Raw genomic sequence first — 23,258 nt, forward strand, 5'->3', positions numbered from 1 at the left:
TACCAAAATTATTCTGGACTTCCATCTGGGATCAGAACTGGGATTTTGTGAATTTAGGATCTAATTCTGAAAAGCTTATTCAGACTAAATTCTCCTGTGGCCAAAGATTGATTTAATTTACTAAGGTATATATATCTTTAATATATATATTAACTTTATTACCCAACTAGCTAATTGCCTGTCAAGAATGAAGGGGGGAGCGGAGCAGGAAGGGATGGAGCCCTGTGGCCCCTTCCCTCGTGCTGCTTCGGGTCCGGCCCTGTTCCCCCCCTCCCTGCCACAGTGGTGGGGGGAGGGGAGGAGTGGACCCGGGCCCAATTCGGGGGAGAACCAGGCCCAAGAGTGGGGAGAAGCCAGGCTGCCGCAGTGGGAGGGGCAGAGGGGGGGGAACAGCAGGCCCGGATTGAAACCGGCAGCGGCAGGGGGATGCGAGGAGTGGGGGAGGGGCCAATGCAGGGGTACAGGGGGATGGGGGAGGAGTGGGACAAGGCTCCTCCCCTCCCCCCACCACTGCTGTGTCGGGCCAGGCCCACTGCTCCTCCCCCCTGCATCGGGCCCACTCCTCCCCCATGTTGGACCTGCTCCCCCACATGGCGGCAGTGGTGGGGGAAGGGAGGAGTGGGTCTGGGCCCAATGTGGGGGAGGACTGGGCCCTAGCCTGGGGAGAAGCCAGACCACCACAGTGGGGGGAGCACCGGGCCCAGGCCAACCCGGTGGTGATGGGGGTATGGGAGAAGAGGGCTCAAGGCTGATACGGGGTAGGAGGGGGAGTAGGGAAGGAGTGGGACCAAGCCCAAAGAGGGGAGGAGGCCTGCTCCACCCCTACCCCCACTGCTGCTGCATAGGGCCAGGCCCGCTGCTCCCCTCCACTGCCACGGTGGGTTGGCTTCTCCCCCTGATTGGGCTCAGTCCTCCTCCCCCCCTCAGGCCCAGTCCCACTCTTTCCCCATCCCCCCCTTACCCCTGCGTTGGCTCAGAGCCTGCTCCTCCCATCCTCCCCACCATTGCTGGGTCAGCCCAGGCCCACTGCTTCCCCCGCCATGGAGGCCCGGCTTCTTCTCACTCTCAGGCCCAGTCCTCCCCTGTATTGGGCCCGGCCCAGTCCTCCCCTCCCCCCACCACTGCCACATTGGGCCCTGCAGGCGGCGATGATGGAAGGGGGGAAGGGGAGGTCAAGGCCAGAGCCAGTGGCCTTGCCCCCCCACAGCATCCCAACTCGACTGCCCCCTGCGCTGCCACCACCATCACCTGCAAGGAGTAAGCAGGGTGTGAGGCCAGCTCTGGTGGCCTTGCCCCCCGACCTCCACTCCATCATCGCCCTCCCCCCGGTTCCATCTACTCTGTTGCTCTCACTTCCAGGGAGCAGGGCGAGGGAGGAGGGTGAGGCCAGCACAGCTGCATCCCCTGTGTCCCTGCCATCATGGCAGCGCTCCACCACTTCCATTTTCTGTTTAAACACTTGTTTTGACACTGATTGGCTGTAAGTGTGTGCATGTGTGTCATCAGGCACAGGGGCAGAGTGTGTGTGTGTGTGTGTGTGTGTGTTCATCGGGTGAGTCACACACGAACACCCCTCCATACACATGCACCTATGCCTCCCCTCGCACTGCCATACACAAACCCAGCCACCCTCCCCCCAAATTCACCCACACCCCACATACTCACAACTCACAGCCGCCACAAACCTATACCCACTCCCCACAATATACAAGAATAAGACTTCATTTTAAGCTATTGTGCATTCACCACTACGTACACTACACAAATGTATGTAAACCAGGACAAAAAAATTTTTGAAATCAAATTAATGAATGTTGTAGGTGATGACTTTTTAGAATATAATTTGGTATTTTTCTGGTTCTGAGATGGCAAAACCCCTTGCTGAAAGGAGTACTTCCGGGAGCAAGGGGAGGGACTTCTGGTGGCAAAGGTCAGGAGTTAGGGGGTGGGACTTCTGGACACAAGATGGCGACCAAGGGGCGGGGCACCTGTCAAGGGGTGAGGCTACCCATGAGGCCCTTGACAGCTTGCCAAAACTTGGTAAGTGGCCCTCTATCCAAAATAATTGCCCGCCTCATCCTAAAGTGATTAAAGCCTTTGTTTGCTACTTTGGTATTATTAGTATTACTGCCACCAGTCCCTTGCTCAGACTTAGGTGGTACATAAGCCACCAAACAAAGTTGCCATGTTTGGTAACCAAAGCCAGCAAATCAGAAATCTTGCATTCCATGCTTTTGGATATATTACCTTGTGCCTTTCACTGGATTGTTGTTGCATGGTTCCCAATGACCAGATCCAACTATGCTTGCTTCTATGTAATACCCAACCAACTCCTTTGCATCTTGGGGTTCTGTCCAAGTGACAACGACTGAGGTGTCTGTATTCCTGGTTGGTATAATACGGCCAGGAGCTTTTGGAATATCTGGTGGGGGAAAAACCAAAACCAAATGAATGACCAGTAACGTTGGAATTGTGCTATACTATAGACTATAGTTTACATTCTTTTTTTGGTTGCACTAGTGTGAATCCAAATAGCTCCACTGACTTCAGGGCATAACTTCTAGCATAATTCAGCCTTATGTTTTAAAAGCCGTGGGTCCTTACTGTGACTACTATCTTAGATTTTCTTCCACAAAAAGGAGTCTCTGTGTCCATGCAAGTGTTATAAGCACCATATTTTTTTGGTAAAACAGTAATAATTAGGGCTGGTAACGTGACCGCCACATGCCCCCAAAGACTGGTGGGGCATGGTGAGCTCCAGGAGGTGGTGGTGGCGCTGGCGGTGGGGGCAGGAGTGTGGTGGCAGTAAGCAGGGATCTCCTGCAGGCAGTCATGGAGCGGGCGGGGGTGTGGGGGACGAGCACTGAACAGAGGTCAGTGACCACCTGCAGACGCTGCCAGCAGCATCGGTGGTGGCCAGCAGCAATCATGGACTACCCACATGCGCTGCTGGTGGTGTCGGTGGTGGAGAGAGGGGTGGCAAGCAGCGACCACCTGCAGGTGCCGCTAGCAGTGTTGGTGGTGCCTTTTCATAGGGGGTGCACTGTCATGCTCAGGGTGTGCATGTGCACCCCCTACGCATCACCAAGGGCTGACAATATAGAGGAATTATTTTCAGCGAAAAACTGCAAACAAAAAAAGAGTGTGATTTTTGGATGAATTCCCTCTCCCCCCTTGTGCAATTTTCTTTTCATGTATTTAGTAATTTTACTAAATTACTTGAGGTCTTTGCTGCAGTTTTTGTATCTGCCATTAAATATACAATGAATCAATAACTCAGGTCATGATTAACTATGTAAAAAATAACATATCACTATCTACAGTCCACAGTAGTGCCAACCATGTAAAACCCATAAGTCTTCTTCCTGTAAAATAATTTAACCATTATATAGTCTCAGAGACTGTACAATATACCTGGTGATGTACTTACCAAGTTTATCACCCACCACAGTTGATTCTGTTGCTTCACAGGGCTCACCAATGCCAGCTGAATTACAACAGCGAACACGGAAATGATAAGATTTCCCCTCAGCCAAATCAAAAACAGCAAAACGAGGAGATTTTACAGGGATCTCAGTGTTCACTCTCTGCCAGTTCTCGGTGCCTGCAATACACTGCAATCAAAAGGAGAAACAGTTTTTAGGACAAATATTCCAAGTACAAAACTTAGAAAATTATCTAGGATGTCAAGCAGTTCCATCTGGACTGCCAAAGGCACAGCTATTATGGAAGAAAGACCCTGTACTCTTCTGTTCAGCAAGGCCTCACAATGAATTAATAGATTTCTCATCTTTCAGGTGATCACTGATTCCAGAGTCCATACCTATGGGCAATGCCATAGCAAGGAAGTTTGGTGCCTGGGGCAAGACCAAAAAACACCACCCCCAAACTTCAATTATTATAAAAATAAATAATTTTAATTGTGTGCTAAATAAGAAAAATATTACGTTTTTTACCATATATACAACATACTTTCTGGGTTGGTATGGGGTACCATGGCTTTGCAGGGAGCGGGAGAGGTGGGTTATACCACCCCTACTTTGGGTTTTACTAGGGCAAAAGTGGGCCATACCAATGTCCATTGCAGGGAAGGAGCATGGGCTATACCAATGCAGGTGCGCAGCCCTACCAATGCAGCTGAGGAGGAGGGAGGAGGGTGGGAGGCAGCACTGTATGAATGCTGCCGGGAAGCAAGTGAACTGTACCAATGGTGTGGAGTTGGGCAGTGGACTGTACCAAGCTGGGCTCTGGCTGGGGGGGAGGTGTGGTGGAACTCCCTGGATGGCCCTGAGCATGGTGTGGGGGAGGGGCATGGTGGCTCATGAGGAGCCATTGGCATGGGGGGAGGGGCAGGCATCCCACACGGGCTGTGCCATGGGTGGCTCCTGCTGGGGAGGCAGGAATGAAGAGCCCTAAGCTGGCAACTGCAGCCAAAGCAATAGGGGCAATGGCAGCCAGATGTGAGCCTAGGAGGTTCTATGTTAACCCCTTGCAGGTCACTTGGACAGCCCTGTCCTGAACAAAGTGTTTTAACACTTGCTCAGACTTAGTTTTCAGAATGTGAAAAGAAGCATCTTCCACAAGAAGTTTTGCAGATGTCTCAAATCATCAAAGAGACAATACATTATCATCACAGTGCTTGTTGAAGCTCCCTGGCCACTACAATGTGCTCGTTAGTATGGCTGGCATCACAGTGTCTTGGCAGGGAGATCCCCTATTCTCTAATAAATCTAGGGACTGCGATCATTGGAGTGCACTGTGAGTGGCTGTACAGTTAAGATGGTGTTTTGTGCACTCTTTTCTATTACAATGAACCATGATCTGAGCTAGATTTTTCAAAAAACAATAATGTTTTAATTATTGTTTTTCAAAAAACAAAAATGTTTTAATTATTAATGTTTTTAAAAAAACAATTAAGGTTTTAATGTGTGGCTAATTTTCGCTGATACAGAAGTGATATATTTGGGCTAAGTACAGAAAGTCAAAAAGCCCGAGGCTGAATCGATTCAGTCTTTAGACATTAATCTAAGCTGCATAGATTGAACCAATAAACAAGTGAATAGACGTTCACTTTTGATTCCAGAAATGCATCCACATGCCTGCAGTGGCCCATAGGGGTTACCTAAAGGCACTATTTCAGATGACAGCCCTCAGTTTGTTTTTGAAGAGTTTCAAAGAAAATGAAAACAATGTTATCAGAGAACACAACAGCTGATCCATGTCATCCAGCATCCAATGAGTTAACAAGTGCTTTTTTCATATAGATATTTAAAAGAACACGCAGGCAGAAATGAAGGGTAAAGCTTGCCACACCGGGTTGCCAATTTTCCCTAAACTGGAAATTGGCCTACTCCCGTTATCTGCTTTTCAGAAAACCTCAGCAGAGCCACCATTTATGTCAATAAATTGATTTACTTCATTTACATTGTAAGATCATTCAAATTTCATGAGATGGATTGGAAATAGAACAGAGTAAAGAACCCACAAAGTCTGTTGTTTTCCTTAATTGTTTTTTGAAAAACATTAATAATTAAAACATTATTGTTTTTTGAAAAATCTAGCTCAGATCATAGTTCATCATAATAGAAAAGAGTGCACATAAGACCATCTTAACTGTACAGCCACTTACAGTGCACTGTGACAATTATTCCACAACCAAGGGAGGGAAGTGGATGAGACAGTTATTGCCAGAAGGATGCCAATACCTGAATGAAACAGGTATTGTCAGAAGCAGAGATAAATGGAGAACCACAAAGGATCATATAGATCAGCAGTAACATGATGAAGGTTAAGGAAAGACAAAGGGCACTTAAATTAAAACTGACAATTGTGCAATTACTGGAAAAGACAAATGATGGTTATTTGTATTGACCTGAACGAGCATATGAAAATGTCAATGAAGAGGATGGCTGTGAGAGCACAGAAGCCTCTCTGAGGGATACCTTCAAGCACAATGTACATACAGATCTCCCACAAGACTATCCCACAAGACTAACTTTCTGTATAAAATAGCCCAGGACTACAAGTCTCTGTTTCCTCCATACTAACCCCTTAGGTTGAAAGTCTGTCAGCCTATATCTACCAGAATGCTATGTCATGATGCAATGCAAAGTGGAGGATCTTATAGCACTAGGCACATTGTTTTCTCTTTCATGAAGATTTTTTTTCTTGTTAATTCTCTGTTGCAGTTTTCCTTAATCAAGAGTAAAAGTTATTCCTGAGCGAATGTTCAAGTTTTATTCACTAAGCACGGAAAATTCACAAGTCTGAAAAATGACGGGTACCATAATTTGGAAAAAATATTAGGCAAGATGGCAGAATATACTTTAGAGATGACATGCCATTTGACACTGATGCTATTTTACCTTTTCCACAAAATACATGACACCCTCATGGCCTCGCTCTCCAGGAGGTTTCCAGCTGAGCACCACATAGTTTTTAGTAGCTTCAATAACTTGGAGGTTTGAAGGTGGCCCAGGAACAACACCCTCTGTAGAACAGGATAGAAGAGAGAGAAATATATGTTTGAGTCAGCCAGCTAAGCTAGGAAAGTCCTCAGCCCTTATCCAGGTGCTCTAGTAAATATATCAATAGATTTGTTTGTGTTGCATTAGACAACCTTTAAGTTGAGTGATTTTAAAAGTCTTTAAAAATGTGCCTACTTACTTGAATTTCTGAATTATTGCTGGGTTGAAAATATTAAAAAGTATCCCATTAGAAAACTATGAACCACTCTTTAGGAGTATTTTTCTCTCAAAATATAATTGAACTGAAAATCACCAAAATACTGTTTCTCTTTAAATTTGCAGTATCTGTGCGTTTATTTGGACAACATACACAGGGATAGATATTTTAAGGTACAGTGATTCTAGCTGGGAAGACTTTGGTCTGATCCAAAGTCCATTGAATTTAATGAAGATTGGCTTCAATAAGCTTCTATCGGCTTCAGTAAGCTTCAGTTTCAGTAAGCATCAGATTCCATTGGCTTCGATAAACTTCAGATCAGATTGTTTAAAGAGAAAGTACATGTTTACCTGTTGGTTCTTCCTCAGTAACAATAATCTGTCCAGTCCAGGGGGCAGAAGGATGACCTGAAACAGAGTGCAGAATTAACTCAGGAGTCAGAGAAATGAGAAAGTGTTTTTAAACAGAAAAGAGGGCTTTTATTTATTGTTCATACCAAGCCTTTACACTAATGATTTCTTGTAAATTCCATCTAGAGGTATGTCTATACTGCAGTTGCTACTGCTACTTGTTAGTCAAGCTTAGCTTAATCAACTAGCTTAAGTACTGCTAGCAGCATATCAAGGCTGCTACAACATCTATCCAAGAAGCTGAACAATACTTAAATGGTTAGCCTCCACTGAGCTCCATGCTACTGTAGCTACTACACTGCTAGTTGTACTTGAGGATGGACATACTCCTGAATGATACTGAATGTTCTGAGAAAGGCTTGTAAAGAATAATTTGGATATTTACTCATATCACTTTAAAAAATCCACACACAGGAGATAAAGAAATGGGCGGATGTGATATTACACTGGAGCCCACTAATAGCTTTGTCTCTAACTTGGCACCTCTTTCTCTATATTGAAGAAATGTTTTGGTGCTAGCAAGTTTTCCATAAGGGAAACTGATAGAAGAATACCAGAATAAAGGCTCATTTCCAGGATCCTGCAGATGAACTGGCTAAAGGGATTGTATTCAAAATGACAGAAAGTCTGCAATGGTTACTGTACTATGTCAGGACTGAAGCAGAAAAATTGAGAAGGTAGGATTATCAAATGAGATGGCTGGGAAAGTACTGTACTTTGATGAACTAAGTTTGCAGGTACTATAATGTTTTTCTTTCATGAATTTTTAGAAAGGTCAGTAAGTACTCTTCTCCTCATTTAACAGATGAGGAAAATGAGACACAAAGAGATCATATGACCCTAGAGAAACTGTCTGAAGGAAGCTGGCGGTAACATTTTCAGAAGCAAAAAGGAGTTACAAGCTTATTGTCCTGGTTCAAAAGATATGTCGATACTTAGGTGCCTAAGTCTCATGAGGCATATCTACACATGCAATTAATGCAAAGTCATAAACTCTGGAGCTTATTGCTCCAGTGTATATTGCTTCCGGACACACCATTTGAATGCATGCCTGGGACTGCAGCATGTTGAGTCAGGTCAACGCAGCCCTGGGTGGCAGAGAGCCCTGGAAGTCATGCCAGACTGGGACTGCTCCTCTGAGCTCATTGTATTGTGGAGGGGCTGGCTGGGCCACAAGGGTGCTTCAGTGTGGGGCTAGGCAGCAGGCAGCCCCCACACTGAAACACCCTTGTGCCCCTGCCAGCTGGGTTAGCATCTACATGTGCAATGCTGCAGAGTAAAAAACTGTGGAGTTTATTAGTTTACTTCAGCTTAATAGGGGCACACGTGTAGGCATGTCATGTTTACTGCTGAGCTAATTAGTCAACTCACAGTACACGTCTTGTGTAGATGCGCCCACTGAGAGTCAAGTTACTACTGAAAATGGGTTTTAACCTCCTAAGTCACGTAGGAGCCATGAAGGCACTTTTCAAACTTTGTCTCCCAAGGGAATTTGGGTCATATTTTTATCCCATTTATACTGGTTAAAATCAGAATTAACTCCATTTTCTACAATGAATCCAAACTAAGCTTACAACGTGACCAAAACTGAATGTCCACTGGGCTAAACTATTCCTTGCTGAAGTATCTTTGAAGTCATTGAGGTCATATTACAGAACAATTTGGCCAGCATATTTTTCCATTTGAACTGTATTTTCCATACTATACAATTTAACAGATCACTCATTAAAGGAGTTGGCAAGTTTCTAGAAGCTGCTGTTTTTCTTTTTCTCTTCTTGGTTGCTCTCAACTGTGAACCTTGCAACACAAGGTTCACAGTTGCTAACAGAAACTACCCCACTGCCTTGCCATTAGTCACAACTGATATGATTTTAGGTAGCTTTTTTGGAATGTCTTATATAACCAGCTTGAAAAATGCCAACTTAGGCACCTGATCCTGTCCCTCTACAGCGTGTTCAATCAGCTGGGCCTTCTTATGCCATTCTCAAGCACTTTAGAATGAAGTTGGCTGCAATGCCAGCTATTCCAAAGAAAAAAAAGACAAGAATCAAACTGCTGATGTAGGAGTTTTCTATCCAGGGAACATACTTCCCTGCTCCTTTTCTTGTTTTCCTGCACTCCAGTTACCTAGAGGAAAGCTTTGGATAGAGGGCTTTCTTTTTTTTAGAATAAATTTTACAAGAAAGAGTAGATGAACTTGTTGGAAATCCAAATTGCCAAAGGAAGAAGATATGTTTTTGCATTGCTCCCTCTTGTGGAAACTTTGAAGGCTTACACATCATGATTCCATGACTGATAATTTTTTTAGCCCCTTAGGGAATATATCAAAACATCTCACTTCTAAGTCTGGCTCTGTCAGCAGGATCCAGAGCTGCCACCGGATCAGAAACTCGGGATGGTATGCTTATTCCAGCATTATTCACAGCTCGGACTCGGAATATGTATGAGCGACCTTCTATCAAACCCGTGACGGGGAAACGAGCAAACTTCACTGGAGTGTCATTGCATTGGGTCCAGTTGGTGGTACCAACCTCACATCTGAAAGAACAAATAAATGTGATACTGAAAATGGACAGAGGAAGAAAACTCTGAACACAACCTCTTATTACTCTAAATAGTTGTTCATATACATTGGCTTGCTTGTACCAATTTGCTCAGCACTCATGTATTGCCAACATAAGAACATCTGCACAAAGATGTCAAAGCTCAAGTACCTTGTGTGAATGCTGGCAATAAATTCCCTGCAGCTACACTGCTTCTTTCATGAAGTACAGAAGGAAAGGGATTTAAGGCTATTCCTTTTAGAGACCTCACTTCAATGCTTATAGCCTTTGATGTGTGGCTCAAGATGATCAATGAGCATTTCAGCTTCAGCATAAACTAAGGAAAATCAAACCCCAGTCACCCTTAGTGCTTACAGGGGGTGCATACCTCAACTTTTGTGCCCATTACTGAGAATTTTCACCTCTGCTGTACATCCAACAAATATAGTGAGTTTTACTGGGCAAAAAACATAGTTTAAGAGCCAAATTCTATTTCACAGGTGGGATAAGCATCAGCCTACCAATTTTGAACCAGTGGGCAGTCCTGTGGGCCAGATGGCCTGGCCCTAAGGACATAACTTTAACAACTCTGATTTAGTCCATAGAAAAGCTGTCATTTCTGATGTTTTTGCTTGTAACAGGGCATGTCTACATGGGACACCTTAATGAGCAGTGGACTGTCTACCGTGCATTAGTGCGTTACAACAAAAACCGTGCTAACGTGCTAATCATAGGCAGAGGGAGAAGAAATTATTTGGGAAGGTGGAGCATATGTGTGCTCTGCCCACCCCCTCCACCCAGCAAGTAAGTCTGTGGGGGGAAGGGGCGGGGGAAAGGGGTAGGGAACAGGCCATTGTGGGGGCCCCCCTCACCTTGGGGGCCTCAATCTGCACCCCCACCAGTCCTTTCCACTTCACAGAATAAATTGATACTTCCCTGCTGTGCTGGGCAGTCAGTGATCCACATGCTGGGCTGCAATCCTGGCTGCGTTCATGCCCATCCCCCCCCCCACTGCAGCCACCCAGAGCCTGTGGCTGGGCTGCCTTGAGGTCCTACCCACTGCCCCATGCTTGGGGGGCTGAGCCCTGTTTACCTTGGCCTTCTGCTGCCATGGTGCTAATGCACAGTAGAATGTCTTCTGCATATTATGTGTTGGAAAAAAGTTCACCTTTGCTACTGCACATTAGCACAGCTACTGTGCCTTTATCTAGTACCCCATATTATTGATACTAAACATAATGCACAGTAGCAAAGGCACATGAATGAATTTGTAGATGCACCGTCAGAGTAGCACCCAAAGGATTCAGTTAGGAAGACCTGGTAGATCAGGCACAGGGCTGGGACTCAGGACATGTGGGTTTAACTCCCACAACCTTTCTTCAGGAAGTCACTCAGGGCATTTAGGCAGGTACAAAGAAACTTTTCAACAATCCCCTAGCACACAGCTGAATTTTTCTGTGTCTCATACCTTTGAAAGTCAGGCCCTTATGGCATTTACATATGTGCTCTGTAATTAGAGTAGCTGCGAGAGCTGCTCTAATTAAAGTGTCCGGAGCATTACGTCTATCATTGTCACTGCACTGCAATAGCAGCGGGGCTGCTTTAACTAAAGTTCATCTAACAAGCTTTAGTTAAAGTGGCCCTGCCACCATTTTTCAGTGTGGGGATGCTGTTACACATGATGCTGGAGTCTGTTGGAACATAGGAATTACCACACTCCAGCAGATTTAATTTAGCAAGTCTGCTCAGATGCACTGTAATTATAGTGCATTAGAGCAGGCTCACTGCACATGTGTAGGAGCCAGTGAGTGAGGGCCTTTTTTTTCTTTTAAAGGGCTGGGACACTGGGGCCAAGTGTGGCAGCCATTGATGGGACTGGGAGAGTGGGCAGGGGATAAGGCCTGTTCGATTTGGATATGGCTGTTCAGATATGGCTGAATCGATTCAGGACAGTGATTTAAATCACCAAATCGAATCACTGTCCCCCAAATTGGCCAAATCTGAAGCGAATACTAGCTGCTTCACACAGGCCTAGGAAGTAATGGTAATACCATCCCTTGTATCTGATCACTACATTTTATTCCTCTATGTTCTCTGTTTTTGAACAACAATCAGTAATAGAATTACAGATAAAGCATGAGATAAATACTGACTTATCAATGAAATATCCAAGGATGTGGCTTCCTCCATCAACAGCTGGTTGTTTCCAGGAGATGATGACATAATCTTTGTTAGCATCTAAGCATTGAACATCCAGGGGTGAACCAGGAGCTCCTGCAATTTCAGCATCTGTATCTATGAAAATGGAGATATAATGTTTTGAATATGCATGACAGTTATTTCAAGGTTACTCTCTAAAGTCCAAATGCTGTTCCTATTTGGTAGGAAGTTTTTGCACTAACTTCAGTGGGACCGTGATTGGGTCCAACATCCCCCTAAAAATTCTACATTTCTTTCCCTTTTGCAACAACTTAATAACATTCAATATGCTGAGGCATATTACAATAATTGATACAGACACTTTGAAACAAACCAGAATCATGCATCTTGATTAGGATGCTGTCATGCATACTTAAACTAAAATCTCTTGGCTGATTAAATGACATTCTGATGACTTATTTTAAGTAAAATGTAAAACTCGATTCTTCAAGCAGAGGTGTTCTGGCAATGTTATCTAGTCCTTGGATATACAGTGTTGTAATTTTCAAGGGCATGCTTTCCATTTTTGTGATCTCTCTGACACAGACAGATAGATAGGTAATTTATTAAATTACAAGTTGATGAGATATTGCTAGAACACTGACCATCACTATAGTCCAGTTAAGATTAATTTCCCCCACAAAAGGTGACCAGGTTTTTACCAGGCACTCCCTGAAATATTCATCTTTATGAAATGATAATTTTCTAGAATATCAAACTAAGGAATAGAACAAAACCTTTTTTTTTTTTTTTTTTAAGGAAACACTAGTATTTCTCTTCTAAGGCAGATGAACTAGAATTGATAATACAAGCAGTGACTATTTTTATAAATCAAATCCCAAGCCATTTTTTTTATTAAAAAAATTCTGAGTATATTTTAATTGAAAAGAGTGAATCAAGTGAGCATGATATTTTCACACACTTTTGCACTACTTGATCTTAGTTTGGTTTGAGAGAAAAACAGTTGTTGCAGTTTGAAACTGTCAGAATCCGATTTTCATATTTCCAGCAGTTCCTTCAGTCTGAAGAAGGGGTTTGATTCTGGTCTTGAAGGTTAGGGACATAAGTTACACATAAACTGGTTTGTGATCAGAAACTGGTTTAAACCTGTAACAGAACAGAAGTTCAGTGCATATAAACCAGTTTCAAAATGGCTGAAACTAGTTTAAGATAAACCTGGTTGAATGTAGTATCAGACTTAACTGATTTAGGTCAAATCAGTTTATGAAACTTCTGTGCCAGACCCCTTCCTATTTCAAGTTAAATCACAGCCCCCCAGCATCCCAGAATGCTTTGCAGCCCTGGTCTGAGCTGTGTTGTCTGCTCCAGAGAGCAAGGTTGGCCCTGCCCCTCTGCTCCCTAGCTGGAGCAGTGAGAGCTGGCTGACAAGGGGGTGGAGGTGGGAAACCCAGCTAGGGACTGCAGCCAGGTTTGCTTGTGGGGGGAGAGAGGGGGCAGCCCCTGCCAGACTTTTCCCCGCTGGAGTGGAGGAGGCAGGAGGTGAGGGCAGGCAGGCTCAGGCACAGGGGAGGGAGGGGGATTTAAACTCCCTCTCTCACCAGCATGACACGCCAGCTGAGGTCTGTTTGGCAGGAGGCTGGCAGAAGATGAGCAGATTCCGCCCCCTCCCACCTCTGGCAGAGACTGAGGCAAGTAGTTGATAAGGGGAGGGGGAGGGGGTATATTTCCCCTTGGCTCCCATTGGGGAGGGGGAAGAGGCTGGGGAGCTGGGGCTGGAGGGACTGGCCCCCTGCCACCTGTGAGCACAAGGCCAAGCCCTGTAGGACCAGACTGAGAGGTGGGAGGTGTTGGCAAAGACCTTGCATGATCCTCACATATATATGCTAGAGGCAGAGTTAAGGGAACAGATGGTCCCGGACTGGTAGGGGTGGTGTGACCAAAGAAAGCAGAGAACTACATTTACATTGTAAAGCAGAACCTGTAAAAAGTGGGAGACCTAAGCAGAGACAAAAGACAATTAATGCATGAGGGTCCTGCCAAAGGTGCTATAGGTGACAAGCATAGTAGTGTCAAGGCAACCAAAGGGGAGACGGGGATGCAAGTGTGCCTGTAAAAACTCAAGTAGAGACGATGCCTGTGGGATCCTCACTTCAACACCTATGACCACCTGCTGATTCCCCAAGAAGGACTTTCTGAATGCCTGGCTGTAAGGAGATACTCTGTCCTCAGGATTACATGAGACTTATGCATGGCTTTCTCTTGTCTTTTTGGTTTAGTATGTTCCATTTTAAATTAGACTAAGCTATGTGTGCTCTCACTGTGTTTTACTGGGCTGTATCTTAGCTTAGGTGAAGATTTTTGGTTGTTTTTTGCTGTGTGTTTGAGGTTGCAAATTGCTGTGTTCAATACATGCTTGCTTCAGAGAAAGGACTACTCTTGTTTAAGCTTTTATGAATTCAATGCCACGACCTTTTTCCCCAACCACCCCCTCCTCAGCCTAGCAGGGACTGCCTTCCCTTCCCCAAGTAGGGCAGGGGCAGAAGCCTGGCAGGCACTGCCTGCCCACCCAAGCAGACCTGGGCTGGGATCCTGTGTGGGCCAGGAAGGGGCTTTAAACCCCCATGCTCCAGTGTGCTAACCCCAGGCTGGGGCCTGGCTACTCCCTCTCTGCTCAAGCAGGGAGGGGGGAAAAGCTTTGGAGCTTCAGTCCCTTCCCTTTGGCAGTGGCTGGCAGGCTGGGAGACATGCTCTAGTGCCCCTGGCTTCTGGCCTTAGCCACTGCAGGCTTGTGGCTGCATTTCCTGAATCAAAAGTGAATGTCTGTTCACTTGCTTCTCAGTTTAATCTTTGTAGTTTAGACTAACCTGTAAAGACTGAATCAGTTCAGCCTCAGGCTTTTTGACTATCTGTACTTAGCCATATTGATGAGAATCAGGAGTAAATACATTGCGGAAACTCATAGCAACAGCATAAAACCACAGTATCAGGGAGAAGATTTAAGCATGAGGAATTCAGACACGCTAGAGTGCTTACCCATACCCTTTGAGGTTTGCCTATTACTATACTACGCTACACAGATATACTCATTTTGGAAAGGAAACTGTAGAAGGATAAGTATGTTCTTCCTTTCATATGTTTATTACAAGTCTGAGGCCCTAGGTATCAGAGAAGCCTTGATTTAGTATCTGTTTTTAGGCCAACCTTATCTAAAACTTTCAAAGCCAAAGTGTAGAACTAGATACAGGGGCCTGAAATTGTTTATGCAACCAGATCCTCATTCTTGGGACAGGACCTGTTTGTATAGCTGTAAGTATCTTAACATACTTGTGGGAAAAAATAAACATTCTGTAACCTTTCCAAGAAGTCTGTGTGAAAAGTTTTCACAGAAAAGCCATTGTTTCTGACCAGATCAACATCAGTTTATGCAATTACTCCTGGCATTTTCTCAATCCTGTTGTGAGCTACTTAAGAGAACAGAGGTAGGGGGTGGAGTTAAACAAAAAGGATCTGCAGACTTGAAGGAAAATAGTGCTTTAGTTAATTAAGCATTTTTACATGTTATCTATAAACATGAATTTTAAATATGCTTGGTCTTCCAGAATATTACCACATTTTCTATTATTTATTATAATGGCCCATTTTACAATATTTTTCCAACTCTTATTCTTTCTAGCTCCAAAATAAATACTTTGGAACCTTTGGAAAAGACCCAATTATACCATAACCCCTTGTGGATATTAAAATATTATTTGAACATTCAAGGACTATGCCAAAGCTACTTGAGTCTGGACTCTGTATGTTCCTCACCCCCCACCCCCCACAGTATCAGTGTTATATTACATAACTCATATTTTATAGAATAAATTATTCATTTAATATAGCAACATTATAAACATTATTAGTATTATTAATAATTCAATTTTTTAAAGTGTATGCCATAGAGACTGTTTGAAAGGCTTTCATTGTTAATATTTATCACATGGTAGGATCTGAGGTACCACAGATTCTCTTCAATACTTATATTAGGAAATAACTGTGATAAATTCCCACTGATGTAAGCAATACCATATTTCCCCCCTATTCATAGATTCATAGATGTTAGGGTCAGAAGGGACCTCAATAGATCATCGAGTCCGACCCCCTGCGTAGGCAGGAAAGAGTGCTGGGTTTAGATGACCCCAGCTAGATGCTTATCTAACCTCCTCTTGAAGACCCCCAGGGTAGGGGAGAGCACCACCTCCCCTGGGAGCCCATTCTAGACTTTGGCCACTCGAACTGTGAAGAAGTTCTTCCTAATGTCCAATCTAAATCTGCTCTCTTCTAGCTTATGGCCATTATTTCTTGTAACCCCCAGGGGCGCCTTGGTGAGTAAAGCCTCACCAATTCCCTTCTGTGCCCCCATGATGAACTTATAGGCAGCCACAAGGTCGCCTCTCAACCTTCTCTTGCGGAGGCTGAAGAGGTCCAGGTGCCCCAGTCTCTCCTCATAGGGCTTGGTCTGCAAGCCCTTAACCATATGAGTGGCCCTTCTCTGGACCCTCTCCAGGTTATCCACATCCCTCTTGAAGTGTGGCGCCCAAAATTGCACGCAGTATTCCAACTGCGGTCTGACCAGCGCCCGATTGAGGGGAAGTATTGTTTGCTTACAAATGCTTACTTGATAGCAGTGACCACTGTATGGAAACAGTAAGTGCCAAAGCACTTTCCAAACTCTGTCAAATGTGTTCCTAACCTAGATCTGATCCTAAGCATTGCTCTGCACTCACAGGCTTAGGGCTAGGTATCAGAATGTCTATACACGCCACTGAAGGGCAACCAGTTGGGATTAAATATGGCAGTTGACCACCTATATAAAGCAATTGGCTAGGATAGGAAGTGAAGAAAATATTTAACTGAAATTGTACGGAAAATCTAAGTAAGCAAGAATTTAATAATAATTAAATAAGCAAGTAAGTAATTACGTAAGCAATTATCTTAATTAGGATTTGGCAAAGACAGCATGGATAACTTCCATACCACTTTGAAAAGTGTCAGGAGGACTTCAGTAGTTATTAATGATTAAGAACTCAATTCTGTATTTAATGCAAAAGGTGTAACAGTAGCAAGAATGATCATTTATTTATAATTTTTTCACAGTGTTTTCTTGTCACAGCTGTACATTTCAATGGTTTCTTTCTACAAAGTGTGAATATCTCTGCTCTTGATAGGTTTTCCAAGCAGTCTGTTATCTGTGTCTCTCTGGGTTCTGCTGAATTTGGCAAAGTTTAAAAAATGACTCTGGTCATGTGAAAAAAAACCCAATTTCCAAAGTATTTAGCATTAGCATCGCACACTACAGCTGCCTTTGGCAGCTGAGACAGGTATAGAATCAGTGCATGGACCAGTGAAATCTGATAGTTCAGAACTTTCTTAAAGGAATATTCTTTCTAACAGAACTTTTCATTATGCAAAAATATAAAACTGAGACACAAAAAGTGATTCTTAGTGGGTTGTGAATTTTAAATATATTCTAGTCTAGAGACTGACTGACCTTCCCTATTTGATATCTATTCTATTGGATCATATTGTCTTGTGTGTTAGAACACCTCAGAATTCTTGCAAAAAATCTTAGTCAAAAACTGTGATCTGAAATTAGCAAATAAATTGCCCCAAGAGCTCATTAACCATTTAAGTGAGTTTTTCTTCTTTATGATTAGTGTGCAACACTGTTCAAAGATGTATCAAGAAAAGATTGTAAAACTGCACCAATTCAGTGACTTTCTCATCTGAATCATGATTATGCTGGTATGGTCCAAATAACCTCTTCCATATGGCAGTGTCACCAGACCAAAGGTATCCTATCACATTTTCTAAGTGACAATAATGGGAAATTATCATACCATAAATGGGTATTTCTTCAATGTCATGTCATTCTACCCATCTTAAACAACTCTGTAACCACATTTACTTGCTGCTTGTGTAATTCATAGGGTAGCATCACCTGTCTTACCTCGAACAAAGACATAACTGCTGTACTGTTCATAGTAGTCTCCCATCACGACACGTAGAGTATAAAGACCTTCATCTTCCTTGTTTGCGTGTGTAAGGGTTATCGTAGCTCGTTCCCCACTCCAATGCATATTGACCCATTTGGAGGGTGTAATAAGAACTCCTAGAAGTTAGATTGTTTCATAAAGAAAGGCAGCAAAATTAAATCTATCCCTAAATACAGTGAAACTCATAGTACAGACCATCTTTAATAGACAATTTCTTGTTAAGAAACAATCACAATGTCCCCCTAACTCTGATCTTGCATCAGTTTTAAAGTGAATTTAGTGGTTCAGCAGCATGAAGGGGATGACTTTTATAAATCCCTTTTATGGTCACTAAAGAGAGGTTTCAGTGGATCAATAAACAAGAAAAGTCAAATAGACTGTATGGAGAATGCTATATGAAAAAAGTAGAGCCAATTAAAATGTTTCTGATTTAATTTTTTTTAAAGACTTCAAAATATTTTCACAGAATTTCCCACTTGTTTACTGACCATTTATGTAGTAAACTGAAGTTTTATAAGCGTCAAATGTGTGAAAAGTATTGAATTTTTAAAAATGGAAATATTTTATTTGAAAAATAATTGCAAAAAATCTATCCCCCCATTTTCATTAGATCAATCTGATACAATATAGCTTTATAGTTATTCCTATCATACCTTCACATGATATTAAAGTGAATAAATCTTTCAGTCAGACAAATTTACAGTCCATCTTAGAAAGCGTTCTCACCATTCCTGTACCACTGGATCTCTGGCTGGAAGCGTTTAATCTCAGGATGAATGATAACCGTGCAACCCAGACTCATCGTCTCTCCTTCTCTCCCAAAGGTTACCTCAAATTTGTCAACAAAATGGATTTCAAACCTTGAAGCATAGCCATGTGGGGTAATGCCAACTGCATAAAGAAACAATATTTACTGTTCCTATCCTTTTGTAAAGGTAAAAGACAAAACCAAGCCAAAAGCTCACAATACATTAGGTGATGGTTGGGCTATAGATGAAAACAAATATCAAAACACAGGCAACAGATTTGAAAGGGACTTCTGTGGTCATCAAGTCCAGTTTCCTGCTGGCACAGGCAATCATGCCACAATCTTTTAAATCAGTTTAAGTAGATTGATCTTGATGTTGGTTAGATTTCTTCTCCTACTACTGCTATTGGAAAGCTGTTCCATCTTCTCATCATGGTGGCAACAACAATTTCTATGGGTATTTTTAAGTCTCTGTTTTCTCATGTACTACATGTCCCCAAATAATACGTGCACCTTGTTTACGGGAAGGCAGAATGAAGATTTCCACCCCTCACCCCCTGGAGTTGTTGTAGAATAGAGGAGACAGAGCTAAATCTTCATCTCAGTTACTCTCCCTTTCCTGTTCAAGCAAAAGTGACAGCTTTAACCTTTTCACAGATGAACTTACTGCTCAGCCAAAAGATTAAATTATAGCTGTTGTTGAAGACTGGACTTCATGGATGGATCTAGGATTTTGAAAAGAGCTGAAAACACTCTGTGGAATAGAAAAAGAAAGATCAGGGGTATCTAACAGACAGCAAAATTGCCAAAGAAAGAAAAGCTTGATTAGTGGAACATCAAGACTTAAAAAAGAGAGAATGTTGTTAATACCTGTGGAGTGAAGAACAGGACTCAGGTAGATTATAATGAACCATGAAGTCAATTGGCTCCATCAGAACTGCCTGAGGTTAGGACCACAGGGATTTGAACCTAAGGCAGCCAGGCCAACAGATAGAGACTTGGTCCTCAGCACCACCACAGAGCTGGTGAGACACTAGCACCAGCCCAGCCTCGTTTCTCCCCAAAGGATGTTAACGAGGACTCGGGTGACCAGGAGGAACCTATAGGCACTGTTAGCCCCTGATGGGAGGGCTATAAGACTTGTCCTATTTCCAGTGGGACTAAACCTTACCATTTGTTTAGTGACCATGTCAAGATAATCCCAACTTCCATAATTTGGGAAAAAGTCAGAGGCCAAGGCTCTTTTTACTGAGCTCCTCCTGGGAGGGCACTGGGAGCCTGGCACAGCAGGAAGGGCAGAGGGAGAGGCCAGCTGAGGAAAAGTGGGAGCTGGGCAGAGGTGTGAGGCTGTGGGTGAGCAGTGGTGGCCCTGTCTGGAGCCCCGAGCAGGAAAGGAGGCACTGGGGGATGGCGCAGAGGAAGCCCCAAGGCATGGGCGGCTGTTGCAAGGCGTGGAGCTCTCCTGCCCTTGCCCAGCAAAGAGGTGTTCAGACAGCAGCCAGGTGGCAGCATGGGCAGGTCTGCCTCCAGCCCACTGGATGAGAGCAAGTTCAGGAAGGAATTGGTATCTTCAAATGTTCAGCCTATTTTATTTAAGTTTTATAAATATTTAATGTTTTAAATATATATAAAAGTAAAATTTATCTGTTTGTTTTTGTTATTTGAAATGTATCCGTCATGCTTGATGGGCAATTCGTTAGTGTGTGTGTGTATACACATATATATGAACAAGCATATAATACTCACCTTTCCTCCCAAACTCAGCCTCCCCAAAACTGGGGTACATATATTAAGTAGGAAAACTGATTTTTTTTTTCTGCTGGAGGTTGAAAGCACCCTAATTTGCTGCTCATGGACTGTTTCATAGCTTCTTTAGCTCAGACATTTTAGTTCTTTTCCAAATTATAGTTCTACCCTGAGAAACCAGTCTTCAGGAGCTGCTAGGGATTCTGCCTTAGTTATGCAGAAGGAGAAAGAGAAGGAGGGAGAGCTGAAGATTAGGCTCTGCCTTTGCTCTATGCAGCCATAACTCTAGACAAATCTTTTTTCTTCATTTTGTCCTTCAAAAACAAGATGACTTGGGTGGATTCAGGTTTTTATAAAGGGGGTGTGGGAGCCACCACTGGTGCTGCTGGGGTAGCTACATCCCCTGCTCCAAGTTTCCTTCCCCCATACCAGGCATCCTCTGAAGCAGGACCAGCAGTGGAGGACTTCTTAAAGTCCATCAGTCAGGTAAGAATCTTCCCTTCCCCATCTCAGTTCCTCCTCCCCTCCCCTCTCCGCTCAGCAATATGTTCCCTCCTCTCCACTCTCCCCTTTCCCACTCACCATTGCCACTGCTTCTGCTGTCACCCACTGCCTTGGGGACAAGGGAATGGGGAGAGGAGACTCAAGAATCTCTCCTGTCCCATTCCACCAGGCTGCTCAGGGAGCTGGAACTGTCTAGGACAGCAGGGCAGTGGCAGCAGGTGGTTTTATTTCTCCCACGCTTGCTTCTGGACTGGCAGGGAACCCACAGAGGGACTGAGCAAGAAGGGGGAACTCACCCATCATTACCACTGTCCCTGGCTGAGCCCAGCTCACCTCAGAGCACAGTTGGAGCAAGCTGGAGTGACTCTGGAGCCTTTCCTGCCTCCAACTGAACACGGCCTGTGGGGACAGCAGCAGCAGCAGGCAGGAGGAGGAAATTGGAGGGGAGGGGAGGGGACATGGCACAGAGGGGAAAGGAGGTGGGGTAATCATTACTTCCTTCAGGGACTTAAAAAAAAAAGCCCCTTACTCCAAAAGAGGGGTGTCCATGTCACTATACCCTCTTTGGAACCACCCTTGCAAGGTGAGTATCAGATTTGAGGGCATGTTGTATTTAAGAAAACACATCAGTAGGCCAGAATTCTTGTTGTTAGTCACTGTCTTGCATTTTGTGAGATTAAATTTAATCATACAAAAGGGAAATGTGTGGGGCAAGGAGGCTGGTGTTTGGCTCTGTAAAATGGGCCCTTGCTTTCAATGAGGCAGAAACTTCCCTACTGTTCTCCATCTATTTAATCCCACAACTATTAAATGCAAGGTAAAGTGGGCCACCTTCAAGGAAGAAGGCTGGAATGGCATCTGGATAATGGGCAAACATACATGATGGCCCTCCTACTCCACTTTATTTCTGGTAGGGATGTAGCAGGTGTCCAGGGCAATTCACATGGTGATATAGAATCTGAAAATGGCGTTAAGTGCAAAAACTGCAGTTATATGCTACATTCATACTATTTAGCCATGTACAGTGAAGCAGGAGGCTGCTCTTGATGTCCACTATTGGTCCTCCTGATATCAAGGAACCATAGAGAATAAAGTAGGCAATAAATATTAGTTCATCTAGTCTAGCCCATGCACCTGAAGCTAGAGCAAATTTGTCCTCTTCTAAACATTCTGTGATGTTGTTTGTATCCAATATAGCCTTATATGTTTCAAAGGATGAAGCTTTTTCCTCCAGATCTAAATGCAATATACATATCACAGTATATTTTACAGAAGCAAGATACTGGCTGCCATAGTTCCCCTGCTTCACCTGTGGCAGGTTAGGGTATTAGGTCTATGTAGTGTCAGGGCTAATGGTAGTCTTATGTAGAGTTTTAGGGTGCAGAGAGAAGTGCAGCTCCCCGCTGTAATTGAGAACGCTTTGCAGGAACTGTTCAAAGTTGCAACAATCCCCTGGAACAAACAGAAGTTGACTGTTGGTTCCAGAGGGGAGGGGAATGTAGCTGCTGGCTGTGAACCTATAGCTCGTTTCCCCTAGCAATGGTCCCTCCTCCCTGCCAGGCTGCAAAGGTTGCAGAACGGGACAGGGGAAAGGAAGCAGAGGGAGCTCATTCTAGGGGTTCCCCAGCCAGCACGGGAGAGTGGGGTGGGTAAGCTGGAGCTTCAATACACCCGCCCCACCTCCCTGCAGGGGCTGAAAAACCCCTAGACCAAATTCCCTTTGGTCCCTTTTCCCCCTCCTATTCTGAAAACAGCTCAAGGCTGAAAGGCAGTGCAGATAGAAGTTACAGAAGATGCTCCATTTTGAAACATCTTCATTTGACCTGTCATGCAATGAGGGCTCAGATTTTTACCTGATCAGCCATTTTTTAAGCTGTCTGCAGTCGTGTACTTGTGTTTGGTCACAGCTATAGACCACTTTTTGTGGCCAAATCAGACAAATATTGTCATGCCTGTCTGTACCTTTAGATTATGGTTTGTATGGAATAGTTGGGATAGGAATGATCCTGCCTCAGGCAGGGGGTTAGAACAGATGACCTCTGGAAGTCCCTTACAATCCGACTTCTTTATGACTATGACACAGTATATCCCACTATTCTATCAGATGTGTACAGTAGATGTTTGTTAAATAAAAAGAATAGCAATAAACACCAAACTATAACATCAGAGTACACATTCTGATTTTTAGAGATGTTGAGTTCTTGCAGATCTAAATGATTTTAGCTGAACTGATAGTTTCCAGCTTCTCTGAAAAATCACAACCATTTGGTTTATATAAAATGTTACCAAATATTTTGTTGGTAGTTGTCAGTGAGCCATAATTTTTAAAGGATAGATTAGGCAAACACATCTTTGAACTTACAGCTGAGAGGCATGGTGACAATTCCAGCATGAAAAAAGGTGTCATCAATTTCTCCCTTATATCCTA

General features: G+C 43.7%; 1 protein-coding gene across 3 annotated transcripts in view; it reads right to left on the reverse strand.

Annotated features, from left to right (window-relative positions):
- Positions 1-23,258, reverse strand: part of MYOM1 (myomesin 1) — a 111,758-nt gene that overhangs the window by 53,160 nt on the left and 35,340 nt on the right. For all 3 annotated transcript variants that reach the window (XM_019490496.2, XM_006269518.4, XM_014606704.3), the window contains exons 8-16: positions 23,193-23,255; positions 18,559-18,723; positions 17,787-17,948; positions 11,791-11,932; positions 9,433-9,632; positions 7,035-7,091; positions 6,366-6,490; positions 3,431-3,614; positions 2,248-2,422 (exon numbers count right to left, since the gene is read on the reverse strand). In XM_019490496.2, the coding sequence (XP_019346041.2) occupies positions 2,248-2,422; positions 3,431-3,614; positions 6,366-6,490; positions 7,035-7,091; positions 9,433-9,632; positions 11,791-11,932; positions 17,787-17,948; positions 18,559-18,723; positions 23,193-23,255 (1,273 nt within the window). The remainder of the gene's footprint in view (positions 1-2,247; positions 2,423-3,430; positions 3,615-6,365; positions 6,491-7,034; positions 7,092-9,432; positions 9,633-11,790; positions 11,933-17,786; positions 17,949-18,558; positions 18,724-23,192; positions 23,256-23,258) is intronic.

This window comes from Alligator mississippiensis, chromosome 3, assembly GCF_030867095.1.
Source record: "Alligator mississippiensis isolate rAllMis1 chromosome 3, rAllMis1, whole genome shotgun sequence".
In the NCBI taxonomy this organism is placed as follows: Eukaryota; Metazoa; Chordata; order Crocodylia; family Alligatoridae; genus Alligator; species Alligator mississippiensis.